The sequence below is a fragment of the Botryllus schlosseri genome, chromosome 15, assembly GCF_051294905.1.
Source record: "Botryllus schlosseri isolate E-star chromosome 15, Bs_hap1, whole genome shotgun sequence".
Taxonomy (NCBI): Eukaryota; Metazoa; Chordata; class Ascidiacea; order Stolidobranchia; family Styelidae; genus Botryllus; species Botryllus schlosseri.
In genome coordinates, this window is record NC_137250.1 from 11,010,457 (window position 1) to 11,038,217 (window position 27,761).

The 27,761-nt window shown below is 40.0% G+C and overlaps 3 protein-coding genes across 4 annotated transcripts; all 3 read left to right on the forward strand.

Moving 5' to 3' along the window:
- Positions 1–1,668: 1,668 nt before the first annotated feature.
- LOC145457983 (testis-expressed protein 2-like) lies at positions 1,669–16,107 on the forward strand. Of its 2 annotated transcripts, none has more exons than XM_080336268.1 (21): positions 1,669–2,412; positions 2,768–2,839; positions 2,900–2,948; positions 3,719–3,797; positions 4,088–4,177; positions 4,241–4,455; positions 5,161–5,425; positions 5,483–5,573; positions 6,900–7,032; positions 7,088–7,160; positions 9,726–9,777; positions 9,837–10,005; positions 10,067–10,176; positions 10,816–10,959; positions 11,016–11,114; positions 12,154–12,260; positions 12,320–12,406; positions 12,667–12,805; positions 14,159–14,337; positions 15,220–15,340; positions 15,735–16,107. In XM_080336268.1, exons 1-21 carry the CDS (start codon positions 1,798–1,800, stop codon positions 15,807–15,809), a joined length of 2,964 nt encoding a protein of 987 aa, XP_080192394.1. In that variant the 5' UTR covers positions 1,669–1,797; the 3' UTR covers positions 15,810–16,107. The 2 variants fall into 2 exon arrangements, with proteins under 2 accessions (XP_080192394.1, XP_080192395.1); XM_080336269.1 differs by having other exon boundaries at positions 7,091–7,160.
- Positions 16,108–18,384: 2,277 nt separating this feature from the next.
- LOC145457986 (microtubule-associated protein 1 light chain 3 beta-like) lies at positions 18,385–21,363 on the forward strand. Its single transcript, XM_080336273.1, has 4 exons — positions 18,385–18,643; positions 19,459–19,514; positions 20,567–20,673; positions 20,732–21,363. The coding sequence occupies exons 1-4, from the start codon at positions 18,607–18,609 to the stop codon at positions 20,889–20,891; spliced, it is 360 nt and encodes a 119-aa protein (XP_080192399.1). The 5' UTR covers positions 18,385–18,606; the 3' UTR covers positions 20,892–21,363.
- LOC145457985 (microtubule-associated protein 1 light chain 3 alpha-like) lies at positions 21,311–23,973 on the forward strand. The gene is made up of 4 exons (XM_080336271.1): positions 21,311–21,446; positions 21,507–21,562; positions 23,281–23,387; positions 23,451–23,973. Exons 1-4 carry the CDS (start codon positions 21,314–21,316, stop codon positions 23,608–23,610), a joined length of 456 nt encoding a protein of 151 aa, XP_080192397.1. The 5' UTR covers positions 21,311–21,313; the 3' UTR covers positions 23,611–23,973.
- The last annotated feature ends 3,788 nt before the right edge of the window (positions 23,974–27,761 follow it).

The following is a 27,761-nucleotide window of genomic DNA, read 5'->3' on the forward strand; positions in this document are numbered from 1 at the left end:
CCTCTTAAAAGATGACTTATGGTAGCCCTAGTCTATAGTCTATACCCCATACAAACTGAGCGACCACCACGAAGTCACATTTTAGCGTCGGAATTCACTATTGTGACGTCATTTAGACGATTAAAATCGCGTACACCCCTTGCCCCACCAGGCCACCACCCGATATTGTCACGAGCCACCACTGATGTATATCGAATTTTCGGTCAGCATGAGGGCAGTCCTTTACGGCCGTAGTTTTCTCGCTGCTGATCGTTCTGGCGCACTTCTTGGGGGAAGGGTAGGCTACTCAGTACACAATCTACACACGGCTGCATGTGTTTTCTTAGAATATGCGGCGGAGCAAGTTTGGAATGAATGCAATCCGAATCATTATGCAGAACATTCCTTCACAACACAAACACACCCCGATTATTTTGAGTCACTTCATGTTTTTTGTTTACTTTCTTTCGGAGTACTGATTTCTGACCGACGTAGCGGCGTATAGCGTAGGCAGGGCGGACCGGCAGAGAATGTAAAGTATAACAATAATGAAGTCTTTAGGTTGTATTGGTTTGAAATTTTTCAGTATATGGTTTCTGTTGCATGAGTGGGCATTGCGAATGCAATATAAATCATTCTCAATAGGCTACCACCGTTTATCAGCGGAAAAAGCTTGTGAAACCTTTGAAGCAAGCTTAGGCTTCTTTTTGAGTGGTAACACAATGTCCTGCTGTTCACTTTATCAAATACATGTCAGCTCTCCTTAGTTAGTGGTCTGCATGTTTTGTCCTCTCAGTGATAAATATCAATGGTAATCGTAACGAGGCTGGTAGTATTGCTGAATAGAATGGACAAAGCATTCTGAAAAACACTCCGTTTTGGTTGATTCAATGATTTGTAGTACGAAATGTTGTAGAAGTCTGCAGTGATTATTAGAGCGATAATCACCGAAGTGCGGCCTGTTCTACAGCCTTGGACGCTTCATGTCAGCCTGGGTTCTTCTGATACTCTTTAAATCCTTAATCCAATCAAAGTTACAATATGGCATCCTTTGTTGCGGGGCTGCCAATAAAACTGTACTCGAGCTACTGCAAAAACCACAACATGAGGTACTTCGTATCATAGCTATAGAGCCCCACAGGGGCCTGGTTGTCCATCCGACAAGTCACTGCTGAAGAGATTCGGTGTCCTAAACATAGAAGATATGCGGAAACTAGAAATCGCCAAGTTTATGTATCAGTTCCACTGCGGTCGTTGCCCCGAATATTTCAATGACTTTTTTTACCTCGGAATCAAAAGTGCACAAGTACACGCACGTCCACGTCGTCCAAATATCATATGATTGACCGAAAAGATCATCGCTCCATCAAATATGCCAGACCGGATGTGTGGAACAGTATACCGCTGGCTATCCGACAGTCGACGAGCATGTCCACATTCAAGTCGAAATGCAAGCAATTACTGCTGAATGAATACTGGTGCATCCTCAAAATTGCCGGACCACGACTGACCTATCGATCTCGCCTTCCATGACATGCCACCCTGTATTTTTTATTCAGTGTGCATGCCTCCACTTTACGTTGCCTAGGCCGAGGTGGCTGTCTGATTCCATAGACTACTCCAATTCGCTTCGACACCTACCTATCTTTTCATTGTATCGCATTTTTGTGGTGTATTGAACTGATAAAATTGCTAATAAACCAACGATGATGATTTTCATCATTGCAGAAACGAATTAATTTGAAAGATATTAGCAGATTGTTTTCTGACTCATGTCTGCGTTATAGCATGTAAAAAGTTGATGCACGATAAGCCAGCATGCTGCAGAAGGGAAAGCGTGGATTATCTAAACACTCAAAAAAGCCAATAAATGACACATTTTCACTACACTACAGAGATTTGAATGAAGAAACTGAATTGGAAGATGATGATTCTCAAGATACAAAGGAACAAAACCCACCCAGTTCCACCAATCTTCAATCAAGCGCAAGTGATATGCAGCCTATGAGTGAAGATATGTCAAAAATCGAAACTGCCGTTGAAACAAAGGATTGGATGGCACAAGTGCCAGAAAATGAGAGCCTAACGTCACATCTGTCTCATGTAAAAGATGTTGTCGCACATCCTTTAATGCCGACGAAAGATTCATCCGAAGATGATGACTTTGATGATTTTACTGTCGAGAAAAAACGTAAATTACCGCCCCCAAGGCCTCCACGTCCTCAGATACCACCTACCGAGCCGTCCCAAGAGAAAATTGCGCCGAAAAGCACACTGTCTAGTGTACTATTTGATCAGAAGTCGAGAACACAATTCATATCATCTTTAAAGAAGAATATACAGCACTATACCCATTCGAGTGCAACGCATGCTGATGATACTGCCAAGACTTCAATGTCTTCATCGCAACTATCCAAAAGTGAAGCAATCAAGGTATTTTCGTTACGGTATTCAGTTGAACTATTTCGCATATTTGACACTTTCGGTGAATAGCGTATTGTTGTGTGTTGTGTTGTGTTATCCAGAAGTAGGCTGCAAATTTAAATTTCCTTTTGCCTGCTTATGCCCGATGTACTTCAATAATGAGTTATGTCTGATCATCTTGATGATACCTGATTTTAGAGTGCTTTGCTGCGTCGATCTTGATATCATACCACATCTTAGGCTACCTGGTATGCTTCCCCTTATGTGCCAACTAACTAAATCTGATCAAGATATCAGTGGCTAACCTAACCTATATGGAAAACAACTCTCTTGATTTTTTGATGAAGATAATTGCAATACACAGGGTTTGCGCGAAAGAGCTTTGGAACCTTTGAATGTAGCGAAAAAGTCGTTGAGCGATACAGTAAAAGAATATGTACGTATAACTACTTGATTTCATTTGTGGGAAGCCGTGTCTAATTGATGATGTTACCAGAATGCTGATGTTCTTCGGAAACGGTCTTCATCAGAAAATAATATTCGGGGTGAGTGACTTATTGTTCTTGCAACTTCTAATCGATATGGGCAATTCAAGAGCCCGGTCACTTTTATCGCTGTATGCAAATTTATTGATGACACAAAACAGACCTGAATATACTATTAGGATAAAACGCACATGCAGAGTCTCCGAATTTTATGATGTATGTAGGCAGGCCTGTAGCATATTCAATTTAGGTCTGACATGCCAAAATATTACCAACTGATTAAAATGTAGCAATCTAATGTATCCATGAAGCATGCTAATCATTCACAATTTATAATCGGTATTGTTGTCCACATCTTGTGTCAACAGTCTGATAATTTTTAATCCTGTATACCAAACTGAGTGTCTTAATGATTTAGAGATCTTCATTCAAGCAGTTACTGATCCCTGAGTATTGTTCATATGCAATTGCTGAAGGGTATTAAATAGTCCTGATATATTATGCCAATACAGAGCTGCATTATAATGTATCTGCACGGACATGTCAGCAAATTATTATCAGCACTATGTTTTCGAAATGGCTCATAGAATGATTTTCATACATTGTTTATACATGCCAGCCTGTGTGCTATATATTTCAAAGACCTCGCATGTCATGGGAAATACCCGGACGAGTGTTAGTAATTTGAATCGAACACCATATGGTAATAATTCCCAGCAGGCATGATGTATTTCTCAAAGAATTACCTTCATTGAGTAGCCTAGTTCTGACTAATTCAATAGATTAAGGGAATATTGTATTGTGTGGTGGCATGCTTATTTTTTGTTCAGGCATCAATTCAAAGCTAGTGGTTGATGAAAGAGTTGAAGCAGACATTTCAAATCTATCTCCTCTCCACAGCCCTACATCGTAAGTACAATATAAAATGTAGTGTGCGCCTCCTACATCAATGAGTTAACTTACCTTCGAGATAAACACTGGTAGAGTAGCTAGAAGGTGTACTTTTGCTGTTCTGTGACTGACTACCATTAATAATAGTCACTCGATCACGGTATTGGTCAGCTATTGTTTGCCGTGCAGGCATCATAAAATACAATTAACTTAATTTCAACTAGCTGTAGATTTTATTCCGTAGAAATTGGTAATGTACAAAGGGTGATTGCGCGTGCGAATGACTGAGGCAATGTTTTGTATCAAAGGTCAACCGCCGTGAGCTTGTCTACTCTTCTTGCCGACGATCATGAAAGCCTCCACGAAGTCATGGCCGTTCAACCGCAAGAGACTGTGTCGTGAGTTGACAAATGCTAGCGCCTGGTAGTGTTATTTTGTCATAATATCCTTTGATATCTCAGTTCAGATCCAAAGGTAGACTCTGAGGAATCGGCTACAAAAGTGGAAGCTCCCGAAAGCATCCCGAGGAAAATCATTTCGGCTTTGAAGCGAAGCGATGTAAAAGGCGATAGCCAAGGAAGCGCCGTGTCGCTGATGTCTCTGTATATAATGGCGGTCGCTATATTTCTCTTCAATATTTTGCCGCTCCCGTTTCCGATACAAGTCGCAGTAATTTGTAAGTTATCTCATAGCGGTTTTGTTCATAATTTACCGCGTCCAATGAAGTAATCTATTCTACTGTGTTTGAAAGGCTTGCCAATTTTTATCACAATATGCAATGTTCTTAACAATTCTCTAGTAGTTACTGACGATTGCCCCTGGCGAGTGTCGGCCGAAAATATTTGTGTTTATTTCAATATGAGTATAATTATAATTCTATTCTGCTGTTTATCGAGAAGTGATATTAATGAAAACTTTTTGCCATGCTTGACGTCCGACGGTATTCTAAAATTGCTGTTAAGGCTGGTATCACTTGAAAAGGATTTACACTAGGGAAAATGTTGTATGATCGGCATTACTGATTAGGTTATTGTTATTATTTATGTTATGCTATGCTGAATTTGATAATCCCAACCAACTGCAACCAAATTTATAAAGAATATCTGTAATTGTTAATGCAGGGTGTGATCAGACTAGGCTTCTTGTTATAATTACATGCGTCAATGTTATTTTCCTTTCGATTCGACGAATCAATAAATATTTCTCTCTCTCTCTATCTCAGAACAGTGCCACTCATGACTAAACTGAAAATACGATATTATATTGTCTAATGTCAACCCTACCTCTCTTCATGGAGATCCATGATAGATAAAATTCATTTTTAGCGATTGAGAAGACCTTAGTCATGTATCCGATTCTCAATCGTTTCTACTTGTTGCAGCTTTTTTCCTGGGTGTGATAATAGCCACCGGGGCTCTCTATCTTCTTGTGTCGCCGCGAAAGCAAATTAAGGGCTTCAAACCGCCGTACATCACACAGAAAATACCGTATAGAATACCGAAATCGGTTTACAACGTCGACGAAATCTACAAGGGCTGGATGAATGAGATCGGAGAATACAACACCGAGACGTATCACATCGCGGCTACCACTTCTGTTTTCATAACGCTGGAAGGAAGTACTCTGCGTCTGCAAACTCCAAAGCGGTAATGGCATACTTGTGATGCGTTCGTGCGGTGGTGACTTATTGATGGCGTTTCTAGGAATATTTCAAAGCGAGCGGTTCACGGAGAGAAGACGATACAGCCTAGCAACGTGATCGATTCGCGAGTCTATAGTTTGCGGGACGCGAGAGTAAGCGAATTTTTTGTCGCCATATTCTTTACACCTGCGAAATGTTCCGTGCCTGAGTGTATGAGTGTACCCGGAGATGGTAAAGAAGTACTTCTACTTTTTGGAGTACTCAAAAAGGTTTTGACTAGAATTGCACTACCAAAGTTGATTTTAGAGCTCTTCTACTCAACAGTTTTCAGTTTCTTTGGCAAAACTAGGCCTAGAATACTCACTTTTCGATTACTCAGAAATAGTTACTACTCGGGTGGAAATTTACGACATCACTTCTGCTTCCACTTGAATACAAACAATGATTACGTTGACCACCTCTTGTGATATCAGATTGAATTAACTTCAACCAGTTTTGTGATGACTCGAGTCACCTTTCTCGTATGTCATGACTTGACTCGACTCACTCTGCAAAAATGACTTGACTTGAATCCTCAGAAATGCAGATTGGCTCGTGACTCAAAGCAAAAGTTACGAGTCAATTTCAAGTCATCAAGTGATCGATGTCGACTAAATTGCCGGATCTTGTATAAGTTCAGATAGCTAACCAATCACTCCATGATTGTGCGTTTTAACGAGCCTCCATTGTTATATCACAAATAAATTGATCGCAAACGCAGTGATCGGAGCTTACAGCTTCCGTTGTCGTAAACTTGCTCACCTTAACCAACCCTCTTTTATGATTTGAATCGAACGAATATCGCTCGTACGTTTATAATTATTATTAATATATGTAGGCGGGTAGGGTATTGCACCATATCATTTTCTGAACTTTCTGAGGTTTCGTATGTAATCCTGTATTTTGGCTGATAATTATAGACCGAGGCTATACTTGTGTAGTTTAGCAGTTCTACGTATGCGTGAGCGATACAGCGCCTTGTTGCGTTAACAATTTCTTCATTCATTCCTCGATTCAGAATAAATGGGGATTCCATCTGTATTTAAAACAGTCAGCAAAACGCAATGACTTTGTCTCGTGCGTTGAAAATTCAATTTGCCTTGACTAGTGACGTGACTCGAGTCACCTCCAAAAATCGTGTCACCTGACTTGACTCGAGTCACCTTTGAAAGTAGAGTGACTTGACTTGACTCGAGTCAAAATGTGCAATGACTCAAGATGACTTGTGACTCGAAGGTATTCACTTGATCCCAACATTGACTTCAACTCAAATATTTGCTATTTATTCTTTATATTTTTATTTTGGCTTTGACCAGAACCTGTGATCATGTTTTGCTGGTGCTGTATATTGAGATTGGGTTCTGGATTTGGATTTTTCCGGTAAAGTCCGGGAGAGCGCCAAAGTATTTTCTTCACCACATTCTTCAACTAATTTTCAGGTGTATCTCATACCGTACGACCTCGTGAAAAAAAGGGTGTGGAGCAAGAAATATCCGATATGTATCGAAATATTGGAGCCGAAACCTGAGAGCGATGCCGGGCCGGAGTCATCCAGTGACGAAATAGTAGAAGGTAACTTGTTATTCACTGTGGATTTGCCGACTTCCATTACACGCGCATTTTTCAGAAGAGCGTATATGCAAGGAAAAGATCTATCTCTTCGGTCGAACCTTGCCCGAAAAAGAAAGATGGTTCTACAGGTGAATTTGATTTTAGCCTGTATCAGGGTGTACACCAGACATGGGGTGATTACTTCGTGAATGTAATCGATTGCGATTACGATAACTTCGGAATGACGCGATTACGATTACGATTACGATTACAGCAAAATCAGGAAGTAGTCGATTATGATTACGATTACATTGGAAAAGTAATCACGATTACTCACGATTACATTTATTTTGCATCTTAGAAGTTATATCATAAGGCAATATATGGATTGCGCTGAAAAGGCCTAATGAGATAACAACTTTTTAAAAAAAAGGTGCGACATTTGCTTGTAACGTCATAAAGTAACCATTGCCCATTGTATATTGGAGGATTTATGGCACCCAACGATTTGCATTCATGCCAGGTCCACAACTGCCGCACCCCAAATTTCCTAATAGGATGGGGAGCGAGCTCGAAGGGGACTCAAAAGTATTTTGTAAACCAACACAAATTATAGACTATTTTCGAGAGATTTCATGAACTTGGAAATTGTCTACGAGCATCGCGATTTAAATGTCTCTAGATGAGCCCACAATGCAAATGCCACCCGGGCACCCAGAGCATTAAAGACATGGCAATTTGTGTGTGCGTCTCACGCAAGTATTTCTTTTGGTCTGCTACGTTTTGGACACAACAATGTCTTTTTATTATATAACAGACCGGAGGTCACGAATTAACAACATACCCTAATGCAATTATTAGAAGATACCAGATGTTATAATTTAGGGTTACAATACGTCCTCCTTTAGGATGAATTGTCCTCCTTTTGCGGGTTTTTGAAAATGTCCTGCGATGACGCTCAAATGTCCTCCTTTTTGAGATTTTGTCCTCTTTTTTTTTTGAAGTTTAGTTAAAATTGAACCGGGATAAAATTGCACTGATTTCACGCTCAGGCGGATATTTCAGGAGCCGAGCGAAAGTTGACCTTTTCTTTAGTCAACCGACTAGAAGTGGAAAAAATTTACCATTTTTTCAAGATTTTCCACAGGTATTCTAAGTTTGAAAATTTTAAAAAAGTGTCCTCCTTTCTCGACTCCAAAATATGGTAACCCTATTATAATTATGAATTACGTGCTCCCAGCTCTTCAGGTAAATCTGACCATCGAGGACTGAGAGAGTATTAAAAATGAATAGTAATATAATGCAATTACCAATGTTATTGACGAAATCTTCAACTTGAAAATTAACTACCCTGTGGAGGCCCAATACCAACGTGTGGATTGGGGGACGATTTATCGCTTTTGCCCTGTCCTGATTCTAGCTACAAGACACGCTAACATTGTATATGGCGACAGTTCCAAATGTTGAGTAAAGAATTGTGAACGATTGGCGCCCGTTTCAAGCAGACTCATATCAGAATAAGAGAAAGTGAACATAAAATTCTCCCTTCAACTTAATACAGATAATGTAATGCAAGCGGCCATTACGAGAAACGGCTCTGTTATGATCTATATCAGCAGCTGTTGATTTTTAATGCTTCGTCGTGGAAACCGTAATGATTTATTTGACGAGTAGGCTACAAAATTTCAAACCTTTGTCCGGTATACGTTGGTACTACATAGGCCTACTGCTCGCGAAGCAGCAACGGTCAAACTGCGTTTAACTAAACATAAACAAACATAAATACAAAAGTTACTATTTTAAAATAGGCAGGGTGGTGATTAATTATCCTGCTGCGAGGTAGTGGCGTCTGGAATGTATTGATAACCTGATATACAGCACGGCTAGTGTTCTTACAATCACACTAATGTACATCGAATATTTATTCACTATGTGTGGATAGCTGGGTACTTCTTACGCAATGACGAGCAAAGCTAATAGGCCATTTCTGACGTAATAATGAGCAGTGGCATTTAAAAATCTGACGTTTGTGCTATCACTAACTGGTATAATACCTCGTCCTTGTTCACGAATGTTCAGTTTCTGTCACAGTCCTGTATAAATTAAAAGTAATCGTTCTTTCACAAAAAAAATCGATTAAATATGGGAAGTAGTCGATTACGATTACGATTACTTCTGAATTTTCGCGCATGTAATCGATTGCGATTACGATTACTTGAAAATGCTGTAATCGTCGTAATCGATTACGATTACTAATCGTGATTACCCCATGTCTGGTGTACACATGATTTTGCCTACCGACACATGCAACCTCGTTTTCATCGCATGTCCTTTTATGTTATCTTCTATTACTTTCAGTGTGCATGTCGCTTTTGTGCGTACCTGCTCTAAACCACAGTGATTGTCTGATTAAAAGGCTGTTACAAGTCGTTTCGACACCCTCCCATATTTTCATGATATTGCGGTGTTTTTTGAACAGATAGTATATCGATAAATGACTGACGAATTTCTATTCCTTGTTTACAGTGTTACTGTATTCCGGCACTAAATCGTTGCTAGCCAACAATGTAAATAAGATTGCAGACCTTTGCTTATATGTGCATATAAATCTCACAATGATAAGCAATATATTCAATTTATATATATTATTCAGTCGTATATTGAAGTCTCTAAGAGTGTAAACAAAAAATTCCGTAAAATACCTTCTATTCCAGATTTCAGCGTGCCATCGCCATCAACGAACAGTTGAAGGACGCAGATAAAAAGGTGAGACTCTTGCAATATTATTCTGCAGCTGCGGTGTTAATTTTTGGATTGTTCTCAAGAAAATGGCCGAGTCCAGAGCTCTCGAAGAACTAGATGACGAATTTGAGATTATCGACGATAAGAGAGTTGGTTCCATCGATCCCGTGAGATTGCTAGAGAATTACTACGTTTACATGTGCCGTCTCCTACCCGATCCAGATCTGTACGGAAAGAATATTCAAACCACAGGTTTGTGGAAATGATCATGTCAGCGGTTTATAGCATTCATTATGTGTGCCGTGTACCGCAGGGCCACCGAAGCCAACGCCTGAATTTGATCCGAATATGATTCAGTTTTCGGCGTTAGCACACGATGATGCGTTGCCTGATGTCATCACGAGACAACCTGGTTCCAGAATTGTGAGTGAAATGCTTGTTAAATTGGAATCCCTCTTCATTCAGTTTAGACATTTAGGATGTGATTTCGATACGTAATCCATCCGCATAGTTGCTTTACGTTGAACCGCACGTATCTCTGATATTGTCTGCCGGTTTCTATGGTTTCGATTTGATTATGTTGCAGTGAAAAATCAGCATATTTCCCAACCGACATTATATTGATAATTTGCATTACTTGCACTTGGTTGCTTCTGGTACAACAGTTTCAGAGTCCTACCACTCTGTGCTAGAAATGTGAGATGTGCGAGGGATTAATATCGTTTTGTGAATGCAATGCGAGCGTGGAAAATCACTCACCTTGAACATACGGCACTATTGTGCTGGTTTTTGAGGGAGCGTCTTGTAACTTTGCAACATTGCTGGACTCTTCACAAACAAAAAATCACAGAAGCATTGTCAAACAAACTACTTATCAGGCTGCTATATCACTTCCAGTTTTGCTTTTATAGCATCACTACATCCGACAAAATACATGCTACAGTGTAATCCAAAAACGTTAATGCGGTTCGAAATAGTTGTAGTGTTATAAATTTGTGTAAATTGAATATGTGCTCCTTGAAACCTTTATTTTTAAGCTTTTTGATTTCTCTGTCGTTTTAGACATCTGTCAACGCAAGCGAGCCGACACTAGATGTCGCGTGGTTCAACGTCGTCATAGGAAGGGTGATGTTCGACTTTCTCCGTCTGCAAAAATGGGCCGATTGGGTCGCGGCGAAACTGCAGAAAAAACTCGAGAAAATCCGGGTATAAAACTCAAACAAATTATTTCCATGCGGTTTTCATGTCGGTCCTATTTCCAGTTGCCTTATTTCATGGACGGTCTCAAACTCACGGCTATCGACCTCGGTAAATCTGTGCCGCTTATTCACAAAATTTCTCTGCCGCGAATCGATGCTCAGGTATCTATCGTGCGTGATTGAATTGGATATTTTTGAAACCACACCTTATTTCGGTTTTTGATTCTAAATCCCGATTAAAACTGCAAAAGGGTAGAATCAGTTAGAAAGAGACGAGTTTTAACTAATAATTTCACGGCTTTTGTATTGAGATGTTTTCTGGTTGATATTGGAACGATGGTTTGAGGACGATATCAATGGGCAATGACACTGCATCGCAAATGTGTGTTGAACATGGGTTCAGTTTCAAGACACAATCCTAAATGTGGCACATAGTTAGCATATTCGAGAATGCCGCTTTGAGTAAAAGCATCGATCCAATTTTCTACTCAAGTAGGAACATTGATTTGTGTCCTATGACCAATATACTTGAATAGGATCAATATATTTGAGACTCAGCGTCAATGGTTTGGTCAATGGTTGAGTGATGGCCTGTTAGGTTTCATGGATGAGCATGAATTTGGATTCGAAGTGTAGACGGGTTGGAGTCGGAAACTGGTTTAGGAATCCCTCTGAAACCTGATTTGAAATTTTTTCAAACCATCACACTAATGTTCGTTCGTCCCAGTAGCAATTACAACACACCATTATATTTACAAGGGACACCCCAGTCACACGATTGCGTATGGCTCATAGGTACGTTGTAAATCATCAAACGGGAGTTACTGACGGTGCTGGCCAAATTAGTCTGAAGTAGCTGAAAACTGTCAACAGAAATAAGTAGTTCGAGCGGGAAAAACCTACTTCGAAAATGCACAAGTACTTCGTTACTGACCACCACCAATAGATAGCCAACTGCCTGAAAATGTTCACAACCTCTAAAAATATAGGCAAAAGTGGCAACCTATAAAAAACCATCAGTGTAGCGTGTAAGCAAGTCCGCGGATGCAGATTTTAATACTATCATCATGAACACATCTGGCAAATCCGGACGTGTGGCAACCCTAAAATGGTGTTTTGTGTATGTCGTGTATTGTGTGTATGTCTTTCTTAGTGCTTTGATAATTTCTCGAGTGAGTATGTGTAATGTGTATCCTTCCAGGGTATTTGGTTCGACATGGACATCACATACAACGGCTCCGTGCAAATGACGTTAGAAACAAAACTGATGCTCACAAGACTCGGCAAGAAGGAGACCGAGACACAAAAGTAGGTCACGTCCTGTTACATCCGCGCCATCCCTGCAACGTGTCCAATTCTCGTTACAGCTTTGAAAGCAGGTCATCCGCCGCGGTAAACAGCGACGAAGAAGACAGCGCTGAATCATCGGACGATGATGAATCTATACTTACGCAGTGGGTTTTGTGAATACGTCATTATGCATTATTACATCGCATTGTACATTGCGTTTCTTGAGCAGATGAAAATATATAATCCAAGGATTATTATTATTGATCTTTTCTATTGTTTGATTGTAGTAGGTGATTAACAATAAGCTGATAGTCTTTGATCACTTGACTATAGCTTTTGGGATTACTCTAACAGCAGATGAATTAATTTCTCTCTGTGGCGATCATGTCTCGTGTTGCATTTTATCCGAATTCAAATGATTCAGAGCCCTGCCCGCCTACGTTCAACAGCTGGTGCCTAAAGGGAGTGAAAATACAGTGACTGAAAAACACAAAGGTTCCGCAAAGTCCTCGCTGACCGTTAAAAAAGTCAATCAACCAACGCCTTCGCAAGAGAAAAAATGGGTATGTGCCTGGGTCTCCTTTGATATATCACGTGCCATAACCTATCGCACTGTTAATGCTTCACTTTGAATCATCCTCTGTGTGATCGATCAGCTGTCTTGCTCATGAAAAATTTATTGTCATCGATACTGCAATCCTTGAATGCTATCTTCATGATTTAGCAGTCGAGCGGAATGAGATGTGCTTTACTGTTTTTGTTTCGTCGTTTCAGCTAGTAAACACCACTAATCCATAATCAAAAGTATGTGACACCTTAACTAAACCTTCTCATTTAATTCATCTTCTTTAGTACTATGCAGTCCTCTCACTTTATACGTTTACTTCAGTGGCATTGCTTTGGCCACATCTGCTATCATGTTCCACTATGTTCCAGCAATAGGTGATAAAAAGTTCTAGTATTATATTCTGATATGATAGCAACACATTTAGTCATATCTATTTCAATGCTGCTCAGTAGCTGTATTGCTCCCTGTCGCCTACTTGAGTATTTCCCTGGCGAAGTCGTATTACATGCTTTGATTGTACTATATAAATTGGTATTTTGCATCTAGTCAACTGCTGTTGTGTTTGAAAGTCCATGTGATAATACTCTGCCAGTTGCTCTTGTGATTAGCTTATTGCACGAAAGACAAGTTCTCCCTACATTTTGGATTCAAAATCTTGTGATTAAACCAGTCATTGACGTTATTGGAACGAGCTGTAGACGTAACGCGCTGTGGTTTTGCTCACGTACAGTCAAAAGTAATGTCACACAAGACTAGCTAACACTTGTTTTATTTTTTAATCACAGCAAGAAATAACATAGCAAGAACTTTTATTCCATGCAACATTTTCATGATTGAATCAAGATGTAATATTTCTGCAAAAACGTGTAATTTTCAAGCTGCTAAAACCAATCTCGTAATGCCAACTGTGTTCACAATTCCACTTGTTCAGGCAATAGAAATATGTCAATAAACCTGACAGGATTAATATCTCTGAAGTGACGAATCGGACTTTGAAAAGCGTTAGAGTAGAAGTCGAAGTAGTTTGAATGTTATACGGCATCGGCGGATGTAATTTTATACTTCCTTGAATGCCTCTGTTTTGTTGATGTCATTATAAATGGTATATCACACAGGAACCGCAATAATTAATCAATGTTGAAGAAATCAGAGGGCAAAATAACCAGAAATAATCTATGAATATCAGTCACAGAATAAAAAGAAATATGTTTTCGCCACCAACTATCAAAGCTCAAATTTTGAACCAAATCATGTTAGCTTGTGCTATAGCTCCATTATCGGTGACAATGCTATTATATTGTTATGGCACTACGCAGTGCGCACCCTAACATGTGATGATTACTCGCAGGTTCGCATTGTGGACAGCATCACAAAGTCCAAGTACTTCCAAAAGGTCACGGAGAATTCCTACATCAAGAAGAAATTGGAAACCGTCTCTAATACTCCTTTGATACTCACTGCCGAGCTGAACCAATGCAACGGGACTATCACTCTCAATATTCCTCCGCCGCCCTCTGATAGAATATGGTTTGTATATGTTTTCAGTAGAATGCTCGACACACATACTCAGCATTGATGCGTGAATTTAACATTTATAAATACAAATCTTGTTTCCGATTTGTGATTCGAATCCAGAATAATTTCAGCTCATGTCCAATCATGCTAGTCAAGTAGCAAAAGTAGATGTAACACTGTCAATTTATGCCTGAATATAAGTAAAAGAATTGATTTCAGAGATGTGCCGCTACTTCAAGTAGAAGTAAAAAGAGAGGTCTCAAAAGTACTGTAGTGACGGTTGTAACCTAGTAACCATGTTCCGAGTCACAAGTCAATTTGATAGTTTTGACTTAAGCCGAGTCATTTTGAATTCACCACCGAGTCAAGTCCAAATCAGGGAGCAAAGGACCGAGTTCGAGTCATAGCGTTAAGACTCGAGTCCAAGTCATAGTGTTTACTGTTCATTATCGAGTCCAAGCCAGGTTCAACTCACTTCTGTGAAACTCTTGGGTGATATCGAAGGTCTGGCCTTCATAATATAGTCATTTTTTAACTCTAAACATGTTTATTCAAACGTCTGGACACAGTTTCTGGGCCTATTTTCCAATTATCGGTCCTAATATACAAGACTTGAAAAAGTCGTATGAAAATTGTCGAGTTGTTGGGTCAATATACAAATTGACTCGAGTCTAGTCATTTTTCATTTCTAAGAAGATAACTCCAGTCAAGGAGACTCAACGATATATTGCGACAGTCATTACAACCCTGACTGTAGTAGACGTGGAATCATTCTAAAAACATATCCACTTGATTAAGCAGTACAAGAAGGCAAAGCCTAGTTTAGTAATCTAGAAAAGTATAAGTACCTAGTTGCCGTATGCTATCATGGTGTGTTTACTATAATTCTGCCAGGTACGGGTTCAAAGAACTGCCTGAAATGTCGCTGAAGGCGAAGCCTAAGTTTGGCGAGAGAGCCGTCACCGTCGCACCCATCACTGATTGGATTGAGAAAAAGCTGGGACAGGAATTTAATGTGAGTTTGCTCGCGAGAAGCATGCAGGCCTTGTACAAAATTAAGAATAACAGCTGCCAATTACTGGATACAGCCATGGGGTGATTGCTTCATCCATGTAATTACAAATCACCATTACCCTATGTCTGACTATATAGCCTACATTTAATTTATTTAATAAAGGCTTTTTGACCTACTCTCGTTTGTAGATTAGTGTAGGTCAATGCAGATAATCCTGTAATTAACATCACTGCTCTTGTGTTGCCAAAGTGACTGGGTCTGAAGCAGCATCAGAACCCATCACGCGAAACATTAAATTTCTGAGCCATACCTATTCAGTTCATTTGCTCAATGGTAGCAACTTCAGCTTCAGCACTCGTGCCAGTGTATTTACAGACTTTCAATTTGTATTCAGAAATTGTTTCTGCTTCCAAATATGGACGACATACCGATTCCTATTATGTTCAACAACTTACAGAAGCCGTCGTAGCAATTTCCATGGGTGCAATGCATTTCGTTCAATCTTCACAATTTTTTCCACTTTGACAATAAAACTATGCCTTCTTTACTTTTCGAGGATGGAATACCGCCGTCGTATGTAATGCTTTCTCTCTGTGTGTGATGTAGCGATGTATCTTCATCGAACATTATTGATGTTCTTAGCTATTGTACGGTATCTGTTTCGTGCAACTATATCGAGTATTGTCCGTATCACTTGTGTTGTTTTCTGTTGAATGCTGTGAAAATCAAAGTTTATTGACGCATAAACTTAATGACCTTGTATGCTACCCAGACTATTTTCTTCAGTTGCAGCGTCGGAATCCAAAATTGTCAATTGCGGAAGTCTGAAGTATCACAGATCTAAATACCACTTGGTTACTTTTTCAGGCTTTTTTTGCTTCTACGTATTTTTAAACAAAATTGCTTGCTTTTTAGATTTTCACGTAGGAAGTGGTATTTGGATTGTTCTGCATCACTTTTAAGAGTGATACCGTGGAAACTGGACCATATATACCATGTATGACTAACAGATTATTATAGTCTCACCTATTATTCTCATCGTCATTAGTCATTCTGCGTTGATCGCGAAAACGCTTCTTGCATTTCGAAAACTCGCTGAAGGGTGACTAACAATAGTACACGACGCATGGTCCGAATGCACTTCAATCTACTTACTTGGGCCAGACTGAACCGCAGGGAGGTCAAGTCCGTGTCTCCATTTTCTTAATGTCCTGGAGTACCTAGCGGGGAAGCCTAGGAAACCAGTTGTATCAGCCAGTCTGGTATGACCCGGCTAGTGGGGCTCAACCCACAGCACAACAACCGGGAAACTAGGCGCTCTACCGCTGCGACATGGGCTATCGTTGGCAACGAGCATGTGGCGCTTCGTTACTCGGAATGTTACACACTTACAGCTATTCCCGTGTTCTCAATTATTGGATGTATCAATTCCTAAAATAACATCTGTGATGGGCGCAACAAGTGCTGTGCTTGACCCAGTAGACGAAATTATAGGTGATGGCGCAGCTGGGAGATAATGAATGGAGGAATTAGTTCGTCAGTGCATCCGGTCTTATCGAACTTCGTAAGCAGTACTGTAAGAGTAGACAGTCTTCTTAGTACAGTCGTGGAAGCTTGTGCGCCGGAGTAGCATATAGTCATTTGCCATATAGTCTATTGATATACAAACAGGTATTCTTATCGACTGACTAAATGCATGGGCGTTGTTTCTGCATGCGCTCGAGTACTACAAAAATCTGCTCGGCACTCGTAAAACCATATGACAAGTTGAAGGTGCGGCCAATTTATCCGACTTATATATCAGTGTGTGCAACTGTGCATTTCGCAAGCATGTTGATAGCGCTGATGAGCGTGTCTGAAATATATCATAACATCTGCTAAGTTCTTCGTGGGGCATACACTATTCAAAATTGGAAACTCGTACCGGGCGGGGCGATTTTTCTCAGGTCGAAGGTTGCACAAACCTGGCCTATTCAGCTATGCCGTACAATACGATACATTATAGGCTCTATATATAATAGTTTCGCAATACCGTACATAGGCCTTGCATGATCTTAGGAATAACCAAAGTTAACAGAGAAGGAGGAACAAGCTGGAAGGATCGAATAATGGCTTAGTCCTGCAACAGTCCGATCAGGTAATGTGGATTGTGGTTCCTAGAGGGCCGTTTTTAACGTATGTCATGGGTTCACGGGCGCTTGCCGCTTATGTGTGTCAGAGTTTGTCTGGTTCATCATTGGATAATGATGGTCGTCGGATTTCAGCATCCTCATTGCTCTCTTGGTATGCTTGGCCTTATATTTTCTTGTTGCTGACTTCCTAAACGTTCCGTCCGACTCTATGCTTAGGGGAGTTGGCGCAGTGGTGATAAACCTCCGGTTCGATTCCAGTTAGTAGCGAAAGAGGTTTGTCTGGGCTCCTCCCCTGTGCTGCTCGTTCTCACGGTGACAAAAAGCTCAGAAGAATGCCAAGTACATAAGTGAATGGAAAGAACAAGAGCCAAATAGATCAAGACAGTCGACTAATGAGTGACATCGGGCACAGGTCACGGTGGATTCGAGATCAGATACCGTTAGTCGTTTTGGCGTCCTCCTATCTGTTCATTACATCGCATTGTGTGTGTCTTGAGCGAATAAAAAGATATAATTTGACGATTATTACTATTACAGCCTTTATTTGCGAAAAACTCGCAATGTATGTTCTACGGGCTCTTTGTGAACTGCTGAACACGCTGACTAGCTGAGTACGAAATCATCAAGCCTCCAAAAGTAGAATGCATATCTTTTCATTATATCGCAATCGTGTGGTGTGGTCAATTGATAAAAATTTAATAAAATGATGATGTCGCTGCTAGCTTCCTCACTGATAATTTCATACACATTCGGAGGCCAATATTCAAATAAATAAAACTTTACGGATGGGTGACTGGGTCATGTGACTTCGCAGCTGACCTAAATCATAACAAAGACTGTGCAGTAAACGATCGCAGCTCTTGGGTTATTTCGCCATAGTGGTTGTAATAGTCGTAATTTTTTCATGTTTCTCCAAGCAATATGCAATCAAGGAAGAATACGAGATAGACTAAAGAAAGAGATGATGATCTTTTGTTACCGATGGACGTGCTTGTAGTCATACTTGTTCTACAGTTGTTTGGTAGCGGTCCCTTTTTTCTATTTCAAGTTTCTTTGTTTGATATGATAAAAATGGTTTTATCATTATACTATACAGATAAACGAAGATCCGGTACCTAATTTACTTGAAACATAATGATGGAAAGAACCTTTAAACAAAGAAGAGCCTTTGGTGCGTATTGACTTATGACCCAAGATGGTTCAATCAAGATTCCAAACTCAACATATGGTGCAAATTGACTATTCCACAGTAAAAAATAGAATGCATAATCACCAGTTGCTATTGGAGATGGTTTGTGTTAATTGTTTTGAAATTTATCACTCATTATCGAACAATTCTTGTGAATCCAATTTATGGCGAATATTCATTTCTTTACTGGATTATACTTGAAACTTTGTTTGTTCGTTAATTGATAAAAGTTTTACCATTCATCGGAGTACCGATATTAGTTCTGGACCACTATTAAATGCAAAATTCATGCATATGTATCTTTTGCAAATAAGATCAAATTATGTTAAGTGTCCATGTAGGATCTTGCCCACAGTGCCAGTTCAGCAGAATAATTCTGTGCGAACAACTGCACCTAGAAAGCATTGTAATCACCCCTATATCCGGCCGAGTACTGCTTGAGCTGTCCCAATCCACAGAAATAGTATTCAGTCAATACTATGTATGTAACCGTGGAGATTGCAATGAACCTGTATGGAATCGGTGTCCTGTGCTCACAAATTATTCTATTTTTTAATTATTTTTTATTAAATTACTTTAACTTGGACAATCATCGCTGCTCACCTGATATATCAGGCAAAAAAAGGCCAGCGATTCCAATCAGGGCAATGAACCTGCAAATCCCGTAAACTGTGACACGAGTATCGCAATTCAGCGACTTCTATCTCAATATATGTGTTGGTGTAACACCGGGCCCGCAAAATGTGTTACTTAACAGCATCGATTCACTTTTTTTAACACAACATCTTCCGTTATAGAGGAACGCATGAATGATGTCGTGCAGATAAGGAAGCAGCATCCAAACAAAATCCCAGTAAGTGTTTCGACTATACCGTGAAAAAGATTTTGGATGATGTTTGTAATGCAATATCAAATGCATGTCCCTGCACAAGGCACGTGCAATTTTGGTATGGGGTGATCAGGATTGCCGATTACCATAAATGTTATAATTTTGCAATCATGGCGGATTTGATTTGCCATATTTACAAATTCATCTCTGTACGTGAATTAACAGTCATTTAATATATGTGTGCTGTGGTTGCAATTGACCATGTTCAATTGCTTTGCTTAATGTATCTAGGAACGTAGTAGCCGCTGAATAATTTCTTTCTTGAGAACATAAGTTACTGGGAATACAAAAGGGCTACACCGCCGATGTGATTACACAGGCTTTGTGTGGTGAAACATTTCATTTAATAGGATAAAGGTATTTTGGGCACGCTACCTTCCCGACTTGAGAACAGGAGAAACTGAACTGTGAATTTGACGACTGCAGTCAATCCATCCTACTGACGTTGATTCCACTATATGTCTACTTTTTCCTGATGATGCAACAAAATCATTTTATGACCTATATATCCGATAATGGATACTCATGCTGGATATGCTAATTGGTCACTAGACAATACCCTAAATTGTATTGATTTTCGTTAGCCGTAACCTATACAACTTAACAGTACACACAGTATGCTTTCAATTCCAGCAGCCAGTGCAAGACTGTTCTACATAGTACGTATACATCTGGACTCACGATAATTTATTATGTTGGCTACGGTACTCGTAATGTAAATGGAAATTATTGTTTATGTTACTCATTTCGTGGATCAGGTCTTGTAGTCGGTGTCGCTCTGCACCATCCAAGTAACCCTTGCAGTTATAAATGATACAAGTTGGTCTATGTATTGAAACTCCGTCAGAAGTAATACGGATTACATTTTTCTCCGAAGTGACTGCGTGCTAGCTTGCTATCAAGAGGGATTCGTAGTTGTCGTTTTACTGGCAGATAAATTTTATTTGGATTGTAATTGATTGCAATCACTCCAACTCTGTTTGGAATGATGTGTGGGCTAACTACATTGAATTTAGGTCATCATTGAAAAATATCACCGCGAAAAGAGTTTGCCCGTGCTGGACAAGACCAAGTTTCTTGTGCCCGATCACGTGACTATGAGTGAACTGGTCCGAATCATCAGGTAAGCCTTTGTAATGAGTTTTATGTTTCACTAATAAATAATACTCTCTAAAACCCAGGAGAAGACTGCATCTCAGCCCTAGCCAAGCGTTCTTCCTCCTGGTTAACCAGAGGAGTATGGTTAGCGTGGCTTCTTCAATTTGTGAAGTCTATGCCCACGAAAAAGACGAAGACGGATTTTTGTACATGACTTATGCGTCACAAGAAACCTTTGGATAAATTCTACTGCTTTACTCTCTTGTCCGTGTGAAAATAAATATACTTCGATACTTGGAAATGCTGATGTTGTGTTGTAATCAAAAGATGCACTTGTACATTCTGTAAAAAGTTATTTGTGTCTCATGATAGCTGGTGTAGTGTTATTTTACACGTTATGTATTATATTGTCATTCGCGACCGTTGTAATGTAGTGTGAATATATTTTCTGCCCAGTTCAATTTTGACCAATTGAATTTGCCACTCACATTCTCACCTTTGGTTTACTGCTATATTTGAAGATTTTCATTTGAGAATTGGATAAATGTCTACCCAACGCTAACTTCTCAGTCCCGTGTCATCCGAAACTGAACAGAGACCGATAAGTGTGCACATTTATTCGTTTTATATCATCTGTATTAGTTTACCAATGTCATGCCATTGTAATGTTGACTTTTACTGGACTTCAAATTGACGATGTTTTAAATCTCTTTAGTTTTAAATTGCATCAAATTATTAAGTTTTCTAGCCTAATTGGAGGAACAATGATGAAGCCGTACAAGGAGACTCATACGTTCGGTATGTATTCTTAAGATAATATTGAAAGCATTCGGAAAAGTATCAACTCTGCTTTTGTAGAGGAAAGGGTAGAAGAATCGAAGCGCATACGCCGGGAACATCCAGACAAATATCCAGTGAGTCTTGCTACAGTGTCCTCATAAAGTCCATGTCTATTATCCTGATTTATCAGTTCTCCGTTTAATTGGGAGAGGCTAATCTCTGCCAACCTACTTGAACCTAATCTTTCAGATAGTCAGCATTGATTACCCTCCATAGTGTGTATTGTTTAGTTCTCAATTAGAAGTTAATCCTAGTGATGTGATGTGATTTCTGCTTCACTAATTACACTACAGTTGTTTTAATTTACTGTTGCCTGCATCCTCCTATCCTGAATATTGACAGCCTGATCAATACACATAGCTGTCGAAGGAACACTGCCTTGAGGGAATAAGATTGAGAGACACCATGTTGTCTTAGCTTCAAGCTTTTATTCTTTGATTAAAAGCGGCATCTCTCGTCTTCAAAGTTCACAGACGAAATGTCATTCTATCGTATGCAGCGATTTTCTGTGTTTCAGTGTTGGGATGACTTAACGGTTGACTCGGAGACGAATTTTTTTTTAGCCCTCAAATATGCTACTTCGTAAAACCGATATTTGATGACTTGGAATCGACTCAAAATCGGATGGATAAAGTTGAATAGTGAGAGACGAATGTTCCGAGTACTGAAATTATATATTCCTTGCCATTAAGAAGTTGATTTTTCAACAAAAATTATAGTTCCAAAACTATTTTCCGATGTGGAAGCCTTGATTGGTCGCATCCAGGGTTGTAATGACTCAAGTCATTTTCTCAAAATACGGAATTGGCTCGACTCGAGTCAATCTGTGTATTGACTCGACTTGGAGTTGAGTCATTGCGCATGACTCGAACCAAGTCGTATGACTCGAGACTCAGACAGCCGAGACCAAGATTTCATTATAATTTCGAATAACAGTAAAGTCACCACACTTTTGTGATTTCGTCTGTTGGTGCCGGTACTTGAAAATGCGACCAGTAACTGCTAAAAATGAGGAAAATTAGTATATTATAAATGCGAACCATTCGATATCACCAAACAGCGTTATATAAAGTGGGTTTAACAAGACTTAAACTGGAAACTGAGCAGAATGAGCAGTCAACATAATGAGCTGGACTCGGACTCGACCCTCTGCTCGCTGACTTGGACTCGAACTTGACTCGGCGGTGAATTGAAAATGACTTGAAGTGACTCGAGTCAAAACTATAAAAGTGCGATTGACTTGTGACTCGGAGCTTTGTGACTTGGTTACAACCCTGGCCGCATCCCAACAACAAAGCTATGCATATTAGTGGAAATGACACATCTGTGAATCCGTGATCAACGGAATGCATTGTCACGAAGTCAAATGAATTAGGTATGGTCCATAAAATACTTGACAATATAATTATTCTTTGTGGTCGCATGAAAGCCACATATTAGAGCTTTCCATATCATCCATGCGACCATGCCGCTGTGATGTCATGAGTGGTGTTTGAATACTCGAATCGAGTCTCTGGGTAGCCGATTTTCCCCTACTTGTGACTAAACGTTAGTGACTCGATGCCAACACTGCTCTGTTAAAGTGTGCACTGTGCAGGTTACCTAATCACTTTTAGCACAAAACCAAAGCCCAGAAGTTATAAGATGTCTCCTCCCCCAAGAGATGTCTCCTCCCCCAAGAAATAACAACACATGTCCAAGTTTAGGTGACACGACTGTATTTATCAGTTTGCTGAGATACGTTGTCGTCATCCCTGCTACGCTTACTTTTAACAAATGTGTATAATCGTAGGTAATCATCGAAAAATATCGGGAAGAGAAGAATTTGCCGATCATAGACAAGCGTAAGTTCCTGGTACCGGGTGATATGGCGATGTGCCAACTAATTCAAATGACCAGGTATTCAGAATTTTATCTTTCATATTTGATTTTGGTTACTCGACATTTTGATTCGTCACTCAGGTCCAGAATGCATCTGACGCCCTCGCAAGCTTTGTATTTCCTTGCGAATCAAAAGACTGTTGTAAATGGCTCGTCGACAATCGGGCTAGTTTATCAAGAAGAGCGGGATCCTGACGGATATCTGTACTTCACGTATGTGTCACAGGAAACCTTCGGTTGATATTTTGCAGCCATTAATGCCTTCAACACTTCCCGAATGCAACGATATTACGCAGATGTGCAGTTTTTAAAAAGTTTGAAAATGTAATCGTGTTAATGTCAGTATGCACGCGGCACAGCTGACATTTTGTGTAATGGTGCTTTTGTACATTTTGTAAATACTGTTATCTATTGACAATAAGTTTTTCTACGTATTTTGTACATTACTGTGATGTGTATTGAGACTCGAGCGGTTATCTCACTTGCCGACCAGACGATATCTGTTGCTTTTCTGGTATGCACAATCATTGTAACACCCGTCGTTAATTTGTGAATATGGTACTTTTCTGCAATGTTCGTACTTTATTAAATTTTTACCATTGTACACGCACAGTGTGGAGTGTGCAACGTATTTACCGAGGTTAGATATAGACGGGACAGTCCCGCCTTTTAGTTTCTCGACCAGAGGCAGTCACCGGTCAAATATAGCACTTCAAGCTGCTCAGTGTACGCAACTAAGTTCTGCCTATTTGCACTACTATTCTCAACTACTTCCACTACGCTCACTTTTGAGATGTGTCCGTCACGTTTTGGATGAATCTGTCATAGCAATTGTGCTAAATAGCTCCCGTGTGAACCCCCGAAGCAGTATTGACATGTTTTAGAAATCGCTAACTTTTAATTGAGTAGATGTGCACAGCGATGACTTATACACAGTGTTGGGATCAAGTCACTAACTTCGAGTCACGATTCATTGCAGATTTTGACTCGAGTCAAGTCAATCGATTTTCAAAGGTGACTCGACTCAAGTCAAGTCACTCGTTTTTTGGACGTGACTCGTGTCAAGTCAAATTGAATTTTCGAATAAGTATGAGTGATGATTCAAAGTCATTACATTTTGCTAGCTGTGTGAAAGACGGATTAATTGATCATTTTTCTTGAATCAAATAACGGATAGTTAAATATTCACATGCAAAAAGACGTTGTATCCCTCACGCACACGTAGAACTGGTAATAAAATACGAGAGTAATTGTACAGCTACATGCTACAGTCAGTTATTATCAGCCAGAATATAGGACCTAATATAGGCTTACCATATTTTGGAAATCTAAAAAGAGGACACTTTTTCGGAAATTTGAGACTTGCAAAATCGGAGAATTCTCAAATACCGGTGAATTTTTCCCACTTTGTGATCGGTTGACTAAAAAAAAAAAAGGTCATCTTTCCGCCCGGAGCTAAAATAACCGTTTTTCACTCCGAAATACCCGCCGGTGCGTCAGTTTTGTGCTAATTTACGGCATATCACGCGCAATTTGTTCTAAATCTGACCTAAATTTTCAAAAAAGAGGACAAAATCTCAAAAAAGAGGACTAAAGGGCGTCCTCCGAGGACACTTTCAAAAAAGAGGACAAATGGACGTATGGTAACCCTAACTTAATACGAAGCTTCGAGAAGTTGAAACAACTTGATATGGTACAATAGCCTACACTACCAATCTCCACATCGGTGAGAATATGAACGCACAAACTATATTTGTTCGATTTAAATCCCACAAGAGGGTTGGTAAATGTGAGCACTGCGTAACGTAAGCGTCGTGCCGTCTAAGAAATAGAGACACATTGCTATTAGATAAATCTTCTACTACTACTTCGACCACGAAAGCTGTGAGCGTTTAGTTGGCGGTCAATTTATTTGTGATCTAACAATGGATGCAGGGTTGTAATGACTCGAGTCAGACTCGAGTCACGATTTTCTGATGACTCAACTTGACTCGAGTCATTCCCTCAAAATACGGAAATGACTCGACTCGACTCAGTTTGTGTATTGACTCGACTTGGACTCGAGTCATTGCGCATGACTCGAACCAAGTCATATGACTCGAGTCTCAGACAGCCAAGACCGACATTTCATTGGAATTACGAAGAACAGTGTAAAGTAACCACCCTATTGGGATTTCGTCTATTGGTACTGGTACTGGAAAATGCGACCAGAAGCTGTTGAAAGTGAGGAAAATTAGTATATTATAAATGCGAACCATTTGATATCACCAAACAGAGTTATAAAAGTGGGTTCAACAAGACTTTAACTGGAAACTGAGCAGTCAACACAATGACTTGGACTCGACTCGAGTCATAATACCGTGACTCGGACTTGACCCTCTTTTCGCTGACTTGGACTCGGACTTGACTCGGTGGTGAATTGAAAATGACTCGACTTGACTCGAGTCAAATAAACTATAAAAGTAGGATTGACTTGTGACTCGGAGCTTTGTGACTTGGTTACAACCTTGAATGGATGATAGAGTAACGTAGAATCAGTGAATGACTGCATGGTTGCTCTCACAAGTGACACTGGCAATCCGAACATACACAAGATATAGTGATTTATTCGACGCCGTTTACTTGATGACTTGAAATTGACTCGTAAATTTTGCTCCGAGTCACGAGTCAATGTACATTTTTGAAGTTCCAAGTCAAGTCATTTTTCCAAAGTGACTCGAGTCAAGTCAAATCATAAGAAAAAGTTGACTCGAGTCATCCCAACACTGCTTATACACACTACTTGAACACCAACCAGGGCAGTGGAGTCTGTTCAATTTAGCCTACCTCCAACTCCGGAAGCTTTAAACCAGGGCTGGCCAACCTTTTCAGCCAAAGGGCCACATTCGATTGGCGAACTGTTGCGCGGGCCACTAGCCGCGCGAAGCGCGAAAATTTTGTGAAGTTCACAGGTCAATAATATTGTCACCTGACTATATTGCGGGCCTGCTGTATATCGATGGGCTCAGTTTGCAAGGACTGAGCTATCGGCGTCTGGTCACATCGATATCGAAAGTTTCGACCAACATGCGTCAATCATTTTGTGCCTAGGTTTCATAGTCGACGGTCTTTCTGCGAGTGCAAACGCAAAGTCGCATATGTTGAACGACACTCTGTCTCGTAATCGCGAATATAGTTAGATTTAATCCGATACATTAGGCGTTCTTTCATTTTCACAAAGGGGCAACAATATTAAAAGCAAGAAATCGAGTGACAACATGTTGCGCGAAGCGTGTAGAAAATTTTTACTTTTGATAAATCTATCGCAAATCATTCTGCTTTATTGTAGTGTACGAAGATCTGCCAATATGCGACTGGCTCCGGGATCTGCCAATGCGTCATCGGAACTGATATTTTAGTCATCACATCTCAAGTGTTGCGGCCTGATTAATTAAATTTTGGGTTGGCCTCACAAGTTCACAATATGTGCAACCCATTTTTGATAACATTAGAAATTTGGGAAATTAACTCGCGGGCCACTCAAAACCTTCTCGCGGGCCACGGGTTGGCCGGCCCTGCTTTAAACGCCACTAGTTCAGCTGTGACTCCCAATATTATCTTCACGTAACTCCAACGACGATATTCCTTACTTCAGAAAATTTTACAATTATTACATTTTCAGTTATTAATAGTACCAAGATGAATCAACTAACTGTTTTAATTTAATTGTGATCGCAAAAAGAAATTACGTTCGTGAAGGTCCGTTTATTAACATTTCGGAACATGTGATTAGATTTTATAGTAGTCTGAGTCGAGAGAATTTTGACAGTCAGTAGCCTATGTGTGTGACTCCGTCAAGGGGAAATTTATCGAAATCCACAGCCTTGGTACCACTGCGGTCAAGTCGAGTCATTTTTAGTTCACCACCGAGTCAAGTCCGAGTCCAAGTCACTGACCAGAGGGTCGAGTCCGAGTCATGGAATTATGACTCGAGTCCGAGTCCAAGTCATTGCGTTGACTGCTCAGTTTCGAGTTAAAGTATTGTTAAAACCACTTTTTATAACTCTGTTTGGTGATATCGAATTGTTCGCATTTAAAATATACTAATTTTCCTCACTTTTCACAGTTTCGGGTCGCATTTTCACGTGCCAGTAACAATAGGTAAAACACCAACAGTGTAGTTACTTTACTATTCTTCGAAATTGCAATGAAATGTCGGTCTTGGCCGTCTGAGACTCGAGTCATATGACTTGGTCCGAGTCATGCGCAATGACTCGAGTCCAAGTCGAGTCAAAACGCAGATTGACTCGAGTCGAGTCATTTACGTATTTTGTGAAAATGACTGGAGTCAAGTCGAGTCATCAGAAAATCGCGACTCGAGTCATTGCAACCCTGGATACCAGGTGTTACTAA